This window comes from Buceros rhinoceros, unplaced genomic scaffold, assembly GCF_000710305.1.
Source record: "Buceros rhinoceros silvestris isolate BGI_N320 unplaced genomic scaffold, ASM71030v1 scaffold12938, whole genome shotgun sequence".
In the NCBI taxonomy this organism is placed as follows: Eukaryota; Metazoa; Chordata; class Aves; order Bucerotiformes; family Bucerotidae; genus Buceros; species Buceros rhinoceros.
Window position 1 is genome coordinate 14,723 of NW_010427487.1, and position 10,936 is coordinate 25,658.

General features: G+C 41.7%; 1 protein-coding gene across 1 annotated transcript; it reads right to left on the reverse strand.

Annotated features, from left to right (window-relative positions):
• Positions 1-418: 418 nt before the first annotated feature.
• Positions 419-10,097, reverse strand: LNP1 (leukemia NUP98 fusion partner 1). Its single transcript, XM_010141924.1, has 3 exons — positions 9,857-10,097; positions 3,262-3,507; positions 419-760 (listed from the first exon to the last, which is right to left on the reverse strand). The coding sequence occupies exons 1-3, from the start codon at positions 10,001-10,003 to the stop codon at positions 557-559; spliced, it is 597 nt and encodes a 198-aa protein (XP_010140226.1). The 5' UTR covers positions 10,004-10,097; the 3' UTR covers positions 419-556.
• Between the last annotated feature and the right edge of the window lie 839 nt (positions 10,098-10,936).

Below are 10,936 nucleotides of genomic sequence, written 5' to 3' on the forward strand. Positions count from 1 at the left end.
AGATACCGGGGAAGTGTGCAAGAGAATATGTGGGTTTCGCTTCTATTAATTCCATAAATTTGAGGTCAGAAGACTGTCAAACCAAAAAGACAACTGTTTCCAAGACAAATCTAAGTGAATGTCAGGGCCAGGAAGCAAGTGGCCATTTATGTCTACTTTTTTCTTCCCAAACCTATCAATAAACCTGTTTTCAATTAAAATAGAAACATAAGGCTTTGGATGACTTTGCACAGCTTTGTATACATGTGTGCTCTCCTCTTAAATGAACGTATCCACCACTGCCCTGCTGCAATGCTGAATTTGCCTGAAACCCTCTTATGGTGGTTAATTTCTAACTTGGAACTTGCTACAGATACACTCCTCCTATGACAAGGGTCACATTCCTAATGGCAAAAGTAAAGACTAGTAACATGGTGTCAATGATGCAGCTGAATTTTACTTTTATTTTACAGGTCAGAGTTTTTTCTAGCTAACAGGCCTCTTCTAGTCAAAACAAAATAAGAATGTTCCCTCAGCTCTTCAGGGGGAGTGTTAAAATTCATTATCTCAACACATTCTAGCTGCCTGTGCATAAGTATCCTTTCTCAATGCTTGCTTGTGGTGGAAACTGTTCGTTGTGTTTTGCAGGTACAGCTTCTGAACCTTTTTCTTCTTCTTGCTCTCTCCTTGGCTCTGATTTCTCTCCTGATCTCTTGTGAGACTTGCTTTTTCTCAGATGTAATCTTTCTCTTTCTCTTCTCTCCTTCATGCCTTCGGGTTGCTAAAAGGCAAGAAAAAAAATAGCAGGGAATTAAAAGCAACTCCCACATGAACAAAAAACTCTCATTATTTTATTTCACTAGTAATACATAATAAAATATTCCAGTCACCGACCTCAGCAAGATCAGCTTAACAGGATGGGCTCAAATTCAAGGCCCCAGACAGTCACCCTAAAACTCAGCAAGAGGCAACATACATTTGATTATATATGTCTAGTAGGAGGGTCATCTGCCATGAGGACTGAGGGATAGAGCAGACAGGAGGGAAAAAGGACTTTGAGATTTCATCCCAGGGTCCATGTTTTTGTCCTTTCACGTGATCCATCTTTATGTGCTTGAAGGCTGTTCAGTGCTAGCTGCAAAGATCTCACTGAAAACAAGTGATGAATGTGTCCTCAAAGCCACATTTATAAGAGAAAAGCAATATGCAGGGAAGGAGAGGAAATGGGATTAGTTTTCCCCCAGTTTTGTTTTCTTTTACCCATGTGGTTGTGGTGGTTTAAATTGCACCCACAGAGTTCTAAATGCAAAAAAAACCCCCCAAAACACTTCATTTTGAGATACAAGTTTAAGCCCATTCCCAAATTTCCTTTCAGATCGCTAACACCTCTCACTCAGTACTTCAATATTCTCAAGTCCTTCACATCTCCCAAACTTCAGTGGTGACTGAGAAAAGACAATTTTGTCTACTTGAAAGGTAGATTAAAATACAGCTCAGCACACCTCACTGTGGATTACAGAAGGGTACCAGAACCTAAGTTTTTTTAACTGGAACTGAAGCTGTATTTGGTATGTAATGCTCACTATACCTATGGTACAATTATTACACACTCACAGACTTTCTACCCATAGGCACTTCTGAGAAATGATAAATGATAAGGCAGACAGCCACTGGTGAGGGTTGACACATGAGGCAATGTGAAGCAATGTTTCCAAAAGAAACAAATTCTGAGTAGTTCCTAAAGGGGAAAAAGAAGATTAGAGAACACACCTGAAATTTTAACAATGGCATTACAGAGTTGTCATAGAATCATAGAATCATCTGGTTGGAAGCGATCTTTAAGGTCATCGAGTCCAACCGTTCACCCTGCACTGCCAGGGTCCCTAAACCATGTCCCTCAGCACCACACCTACACGGCTTTTAAACACCTCCAGGGATGGGCACTCCACCACCTCCTAGGCAGCCTGTTCCAATGCTTCACAACCCCCTCTGTAAAGAAGTTCTTCCTGGTTTCTAACCTAGATTTACCCTGGCACAATTTAAGGCATTTCCTCTCGCCCTGTCACTTGTCAAATGGGAGAAAAGAACAACCCCCACCTCCTCTCTACAACCTCCTTTCAGGTAGTTGTAGAGAGCAATAAGGTCTCCCCTCAGCCTCCTTTTCTCTAGGCTAAACAACCCCTCAGCAGTTCCTCCTAAGACTTGCTCTCCAGACCTTTCGCCAGCTTTGTTGCCCTTCCCTGAATATGCTGAAAACCATATGTCATCGCCGTAATTCTGCATATTCTTAGAGAACTGGGCATGCAGGACTATAATTGTGGGACTGATCATGTAATGATGCTGCTTATTGAAAAGAAACTTCTTTTCTCTCTTGCTGATGCACAGAAGGTCTGCAAAGAGAGCTGAAAATTACTTCTCCATACAACCTGTCAGTGAAGAACAAAAAAACCTTGCTTCTGTTATTACTAATGTAAAAAAAAAAATTCAAGCACAGCTTTTTCAACAGGGTGGATGAATTTGATAGTGTTCTCCTGATACTCACAATCAATATAGGGTTTATTACTCTTCTTTCCATTGTATAACACACCAGATATTACATATCATAAAAATATGTTAAATTGTCATAGAGAAAAGGTTGTTACTCGCTACTTCATCAACACAAACCATAAAGAAAATGCCTCAGGACAGAACGATAAAGAGAAGAGAAGAGAAAGATGAAATGGGGGGAGAATCCCTGCTGGCTGCATGCCCTTACAGTGTAAATATGTTCAGCCACTCATAGCAATGTCTGCTGCTGCAGCTAGCAGTGACCCTGAAGAAAGTAGATGGATGGAGACTCAGGGGGTAAAAGAGAAGTGTCTGACAGTCTTAAGGATAATGGCATATATGCTTAGACCAGGGCAGCAGCAGTGAGAAAGAGAGTTAGGTATTCTGGCAAAAGCAAAGCAAACTTAGTTTCATATTGTTACGTTCTGTTGGCACAGCAACAGAAACCTCAGAAAACATTGCTACAGCCAGTGTGGTGTCTTGTTTTGAGATACAGGTTTTTTAAAAAGTCTAGATGGTATCACTACATCAAGAATTCTCATACTAATGATAGTACCACTTTAACCTTGTTTGCACTACTGTAAGGACAGCAAAGTCTGAGAAGCTCTACTTCCAGTTTGTTTCTGCTCTTCACTCAGCGAAACCACAGCAATTACACCAAGGATAAAGCTAGCTTCCTTGTTGGTTGGTTAGGCTTTTTTCTTCTGAAATCATGTTAAGTTGGTTGTTACCTACCAGAGAAACCGAGCGTTTGCTTTTGAGATGCAGTTGCTTTTCAAAGGACTCTGCAAGCTCCTGGATAGAGTTTGATCTTGTCTCTGGGCATGAGCTGTCTGCTGAAGGTGTTCTGCTTGCCCTCCTGTGGCAGTGGCATTTGACATCTTGATCTTCTTGAAATTCCCTGGAGCCCTTGAGATGGCCTGAAGATGAATCTTTGGCAGAAGCATGAAGTCGTGTTGTATGTAGGGAGGAAAGCTTGGCCTGAAAAACAAGAGGTATTTGTAGAGTACTGCATTTTAAAGCAGAGCACACAGGGCAGATTTTTTCCACCACTGAGTGCTCTCTGAACAGCGGTGCAGAATGAAGGACCTTGCCCAGACTCCTGTACCTTTCCTTTTATGTGCAGGAGTATCACACTGCCAAGAGCTTGCTTTCTAGAGGCAGCAGCAGAATTTCTTTTTATTCCTGTTATTAAGTTTTGGCACCCAAACAGACATTTCGAATGTAAAGTGTGCTGGATCTTCTTAGTGCCCGCTGACACTAAAAGGAACTGAGACTCTTCATAACCTCAAAAACTCAGACCTCACATTTGGCAGCAGATTTTGGGCAGGATTCTGAAAAAGCAAAAACCCAGTGGTGGCCAGATGAGCCAAATACGAGGCTTGAGCCACAGGTGCTCCAGGTCTTCTCAGATGTATGAGTTGATTTGATTGTGACAACAACCATTTCTAGTCCAGTTGTGACAAATTTTCAGCATGGCCTACATGCAAATAAGATGCTTTGTTGTCCAGGTCTGAATATTTTTGGCCATGTTTGTCCTGAACTGATGAGGAAGCACTTTCAGGGCACTGAGGAAACTGAACTGAGGAACTCTGGCACCTTACCAAAGAGATGGTAGGAAACCCACAATTGTAGGCTTCCTACAATTACATTTGTAAGGCTAAAGTGGAGAGGGAATAGATAGCTGTTTAGTTTCCACATGGTTCAACTTTCCCAGGCCTGACATGCAAAAAAAGTTGTTGATCTGCATCAGCTGTGTTTAACTGAATGTCTGTAAAGGAGATTAAACTGATACAGAACTGCTGTGTCCTGTGCAGTCATGTATTGGTGGTTTTAGAAATAGACAGACCTGCAGAAGAGATGGGTAAGAAGGCCACCACAGTAGAGCTAGGCGTGTGCCAAACCCTGCCAGCTGTTGACGCTTTTTCAGGGTGAGTAGCTGAACACCAGCAAGATGTAGGCAGTGAAAATTGTGAGAGAGACGGGAGGTACCAAAAATGAGACCCCTGCAGGTGTCAGGGTAGGGCACTCCAGGCACCCAGCTGGCACATACCTGTTTGAATGTACATACATTTTGTATAAACCTGGTGCTAAGCCTTCAGCTACTGAGTAACCCTGAGAAGCTCTGCTGTCTTCAAGGGAGCTGTGATTGTAATAACTGAAGGTCTATCCCACAGATCCTGAAATGCTGTCTAAGAAAATCCGGGAGAAAATCCTAAACTCAGAACAGGGTTTGGTGGTAGTGGGAGGTTGGTTGTTTGGTGTTTTTTTAACAAACAACAGTGGAAAGCTAAACCAACATGGTATAGCGGCCACATGAATCTACAGACCTTGGACTGCAAGGGACCTGAAACACCTCCTGTTTACATTTCCATTTACTCTGGGCCAGATGCTATTATCAGCACAACATGGACCTATGCAGCCTTTCTCTGAATAATGAGGTTGGGCATCCATGTGGTTGTGACATCACAGTAGACAGGCTTGATGAGAGGTGCTAAAAATAATAAATCTTACACCTGACAGAACCACATAATACTGAAGAGGTTTCAGATCATACAGTGCTGGTTCAGATTCTTTTCCAGACATAGCTTACTTCAGTAACTAGCATTATGGACTCCCTCTGAGAGTAGTGGTAATGATTTCTGCCATCCTATTTTTACTTTGGTTCCAAACCAATCAATATAGCTGTGATTTCTGTAAGGTCATATTGTATTGTTATTTTAAAAAGCATCAAAGCAATCACATTTTGCTTGAGGGACAGGAGTACACATACCATGTCAAGCTCAGCAAGCTAAATGATTTCTGCGTCATTTTAATGGTATCGGCATGTATTGTTTCCTGGAAACAAAAAATTGTCTCACACTGAAAAGCACTCATTTTTGTTCTTAGAGAGTTTAGGCAAAAACCCAGAAGAACAGCTGAAATGGGGCATGGTATTCTATCAACCCTGTTTTGCAATGTTGTAAATGGTTTGGTTTACTATTGTTTTTTAATTTCCCTTCACAAATAGAATCATAGTTAACAAAAAGCCTGCAGATCACATACTGACACATAGCAGCAATGGCCTGGAAAAGGGACAGGCCTTCCTCTGAAATGCTCACCTGCCTCAGTGGACTAAGGGTAAAGCCACACATACATATCTACGCAATCGTATTACTGTGACTGTGCCTTCTCTCACAGTACCTTCGCATGATACGTACCACCATAGCTAGGAGGTCAGCATGCTTGTGCGTGTCAGCATGTTGTTGTCCTATGAACACAACCCAACAGAGGACAACAGCCTTAAAACAACTGCTCAGGCATGAACTTACGGCTTGTAACTAGCACGGTACATTAGTTCTCTTTCATTTAAGAGTGACTCTGTGGGGAACTGAAAGAATCACAAAATGAAGCTCAGCAATGAAGCAGATCTGGCACTGACTTTAGATAAAATATATGTGGCTTTCTCCCTGTTTCTTAGATATAATGCATGTATTTGGTGAAAAATTGATTGCTTGATAACATTGCAAATAAGAATGTCCAAAGACTGTTCTAATTTATGCTTACCCTCCTGAAGTCTCAGCAGCTAGTGGCAATAGAGACTGCCTCTATATCTGCACACTTCGGTGTCCACCCACCGCTGCTGTTGTCTCCTGCCAAAGGTCTCTGAGCACAGCCTCAGTAACCGCTCCTGTCCTTGCCCCAGCAGCTGCCTTATGTCTACATCTGGGGCTCCTTTAGCAAACTCCCCTTTGTCTCTGGCTCCTGGGATCTGACCTTGAGTAGTTCTTAAACTGGAGAAGTGAGGAGGAGGTGAAACAAAGGAGAAGGCATGGGAAGGAGGAATGATAGATTTTCCCTAGAATGGGCATAAATGCTCTCCCAAATGAGGAATTTTTGCCAGTACTGGAAAGCCAGAAGCACCAAGCATGTTCCCAGGGGTTGTTTCTCACTCTCTTTAGCACTCCGTTTTTCTGCTCGAGCCTTTGTGTAAAGTCAGGCTCAGATACAAGCTAATCTTTTGTTAATTGCCCACCTAAAACACACAAAAAGTACACAAACAAAAATACTTCACAAAATTGATGGCAATATAATTTGCCTCTTCTCTTTCTCAGTTCTGTTGGAGACAAGATAATTGCTTCCATCTTTTGGGCTTGATCTGAGGGCTTGCACAGCTGTCAGTAAGAAAATTAATTCAGCATGAGTGTTCATTGTTTACCGAAGCTTACACAAAGACCCTAGTACTTCAGGGATATTTTGGAACATCTGACATTCAGAGGCTGTCCCAATGCTTCCTTTCCTTCCTAGAAGCTTATAGACAAGCATATATTTCTTAAAAATGCTTTGGCCTAGGGTCCAGCTGAGCTGTAGTAGCAATATTGTGACAGATGTTCAGTCTGACTTTAGTTTAAATTAAATGTTAGTAACTTCAACAGCAGTCAGTTGTTCTGCTCCCACTCAGCCATTTCTTACCAGATTTTCTCCTGTGAGAAGCAATGTCTGCTTGAAGGTGGATACTTTCACAGGGTTGTGCAACTCTTACCAGTTCTCCTTTGCCTCCTATCTTTTCCTCACAACAAAAAAATCTCCAAGGCAGGAAACTGTCCTGAACCTAAATGATGGAGGATAACCAGAATGTGTCAAGGAAAGTCTAAGTTGGAGACTTTAGAAAGGTTATCACTGTAAATGTGTCTAAAGTTTGGCAGGGGAACAAGTTAACTAAAGGAGATGAAAACAGTTGACTTATTTCTCCCCAGGCAGTTTTTACATTCAGTATTGGCCCACAGTACAACTCTGAAACTTCTCAGGGGAGTGAAGCTGCAAGTTTTAGCCTGTGAAAGATGAACACAATTTTGGGTTCCTCTCTGCAAAACAGGAATGACAACAGCAAAAGCATTTTGTGAAACTCATCACAGTAATGTTTGTGAAGTATACAAAGATATTGGGGAAAAGAAAAAAAGAAAGAAAATTGTTAGTTTGGGAGACATTCTACAAAACCAAGATGCTCATGGTGCAGATGCAACTCATGTGGGAAGGACTGCAGTATTGCTGATGCACCAGCCCTGGATACAAGACAAAGTGTGCTGGCGGTGCTGTTTTGGCAGTACCATTGTATATCTGCACAAGGAACTTTTGCCAACAGCTGTGTCATTCAGAACCTGCTGACTCGATTTTCACCCAGACAGAAGAGTTATCTGCATTTAAAATGCTGAGACAAAAGGAAGGGTACGCTGTGATCTGTTGCAGATGTATTAACTTACCGAAGAGATGCAGTCTAATCTCATGAATCTTACGATTCCTCCTGATTAATAGCACTGTTCTGTTAAAATGAAGACAATGTTTAACTAACACTGATAAGTGTTTTGTATCTTACAGTAGTTATCATTTGTAATAACTGTGTAAAAATACACATCCAGCTGCAATAGCATGTTGTTGCTCTCTACAAGGAGATGTTCTCTCTGAAGATATTTCTAAGGAATTATTAGTACCCATTTGTTTAACTCCTAGATTAGATTTAAGACAATACGTTTTAGTGCTCTCTACTACCAACTAGTTGGATATTTCCAAATAAAAGAGATTAATCTCAAAATTTATCCTAAAATCTTCAAACAGATCTTCCTTTCTCTTTCCTCCAGTCAATTTTTGGCACCGAAAAGCTAAGCAGTTGAGATTTGTATCTTTCATATAATACCACTGGAGCAAGACAAATTTGTGTGGCTCATTACTGTAAAGGCCAGACATAATTAAGCATACAGGATAATTTTAGCTCGTTGAACAGCAATGTCAAAAGTAACAGTCTTCTCTTTCTGTCAGGTAACTTAATCCAGGTTCCAGGTGTTGATTCAGGGATGCAAATATAGCAAAGTATAACAGCTTTTGAACAAACTGTATATAAGAACATTCTCCAAATGAAATGTATATGCACACACAAATACACACACAAATATACACGAAGACATGTTCAGCAGCTTGTTGAATGGAAAGTGATTTAAAGTACATTCTTACACTTCAGCCTGTACTGGGCCCTAAAGAAACCACATATGTGTAGATCTCTGAAAGAAAAAATTAAAATACATTAAAATTAATTTTAAGAAATAATTAATAAATATTCCGTGTTAAGGCATTCTGATAGAATCCATCAGCAAAGCTCCAGCTCAGAGTCTGTCTTGCAATTGGTGACCAAGGTGAAAAATAACTCTAAATAATAAATGTGGCTGATCAGTTCAAAACAGGTGAATGAAAGTTAATTCTCCAGCCCATCCATTAATTCAAAGATTGAGGAGATTGTTTTGATCTGTTTCTTTCTAGCCAATTTTTTTGAAAACAAAAAAACGTGTAGCTTAGAGCATGGCAGCTCCAGTGGAGGAGAACTTGCAAGGTGAAAATTTAGCATGGCAGAAAAGAAGAAGTTTGGGAAATAGTATCTGTTTCCCCCCAATATAACAGCATTTGCTTTATTGCAGCCATAATGATCTAACAATAAAAATGAAAAATGGTTTGTAAGGAAACATAGTACCTTTGGTAAGCCAACTGATGTAGTTGGCAAAAAAGAGACAGGTTTGAACCACCTGAACATTTTCTAGAGCTGAAATAAAAGCAGGAGTCTTCAAGTAAAGAGCAGATTGAGAGCAGCTGTTTTCAGTTTAATGTCGTTTCGATAATTGGTTAGACAGTTGTGAGCTGCTTTAGAAAACTGTCTCTGCCCCTTTCCCGATTAACTTGTTTAAGAATAAATCATGTACTTCTACCTTAAAATCTTACTTCACAGCATAAGATTGGTTATGTGCTGCATCCTTATTTTCAGAGTCAGATGTCTTAAACCAGGAGGGACTGCATCCTCTAGCTTAAATTAGAAGTTACACCTGCAAACAACTAAATCCCAGGGAGTAGAGCATACAAGTTCCTGGAAAGAGTATATTTGCAGAATTAGGTCCAATCCCTATGAATACATACTGAATTGTGTAGTTTTACGCAAGCACAGACTCATTAAAGACAATGTTTATGTATGTCAGTTGCCAAAATGTTCTGATCTCTGCCAGATCACGCCGAGCAGACAGAACAATTGTAATACAGAGTTAGGCAGTTATTACACCTTTCTCCTTACATTTCTGGTCCTATCATTGCTTATCTTGAAGTTTGCCAGTTTTCCTACGTTCCAAATGCATGAGAGTCCCAACTCTGGCAGGCAGCCAAGTTCAAAAAGCAACTAGCTGCTGCCAGAAGGAACTGAACTTGGCAAGGTGCACCATACTCAACCTCACACATCTCTAAGGCCATGCCCCTAGGGATGGCACTTACATTAATATATAAACCACACACACACAGAGAGAAAACTGCACACAGCTCTTACCGGAAGGGAGGCTCTCCTTTCACTAAAGGGTCGTGTACGTCTCTTGTAGCCTCTGCCCTCTTTCTCATTCTCATCAATCAAGTTGTGGCCCCAAAAGCTGCTCATCCATTTTGCAAAGAAAATATCATCATCCTCTTCATATTCCATGTACAGACACTCCAAACTTGGCGGAGGGTCTCCCAACCAGACAAGGAAAAGCAAGGTCAAATGCCACCACCCAAGCCAATAGCCTCACACTGTTCTGCCAACAAGAGGAAATAGAGACACAGTTTCAACCACTCTTTCTGCACTCCATCCCCCAAAACCCATCCCACTGCAGCCCTGGGCACTGCCTAAAGATAAAATCAATCCTTTCTCATCTCCTTTCAACAGGGTGGGTTTTTTTAACCTTTCCATTACAGCGATGTCCAATATGACACTGCCGCAGGGGGCTGGTGGGAAGGGAAATGTGTTGGGTACTCACTGTGTGCTGCTGTTGAGTGCACCAGCTGTCAATACCAATGGAGAATTGCCCACGGTTACATGCCTGGGAGCCCAAAGTATGCTTGTGATTTTGAGAAACAGAATTGACATATTGATGGTGGACAGAAAATGGCACAGCTGCTTGCAGAGGCCTAACTGGCTCTGTGGGAGAGAGGACAACTGCCCCACTCTTCCCATGCTGCCCTCCCTCCTGACTTTCGCTGTCTCTGCTCTTCCTTTGGTGTTCAGGAAATGTCGTTTGTCTAGGTAGAAGAAAGCCCCACCGCCCTGAAGAAACTCTTATTCATTTCTGGGTTGTGACAGCCAGGGTGAACTTGCATGAGCTGCTTTTCACTAGAGTCATTTCATCTGCTGTATCGGGTTATGGGAGGCCCTGCCTCACTTGAAGGCACACAGAGTAGCAATTAGCATCTGATTCCTCCTCACCAACCCTGGGTGTAAGTCACATAGGCCCTGTCTATACCACAAACCAGAACAGCGCTGGAGACTGTTTTCTGGCCCTGAGACCAAGTGGCTAAACTGGTCACATCTACCCTACATGGCACTTGTGCTGTGGGTCTCCTCGAGGCTGTATGCGCTGCACTGTGGCTGTAACGC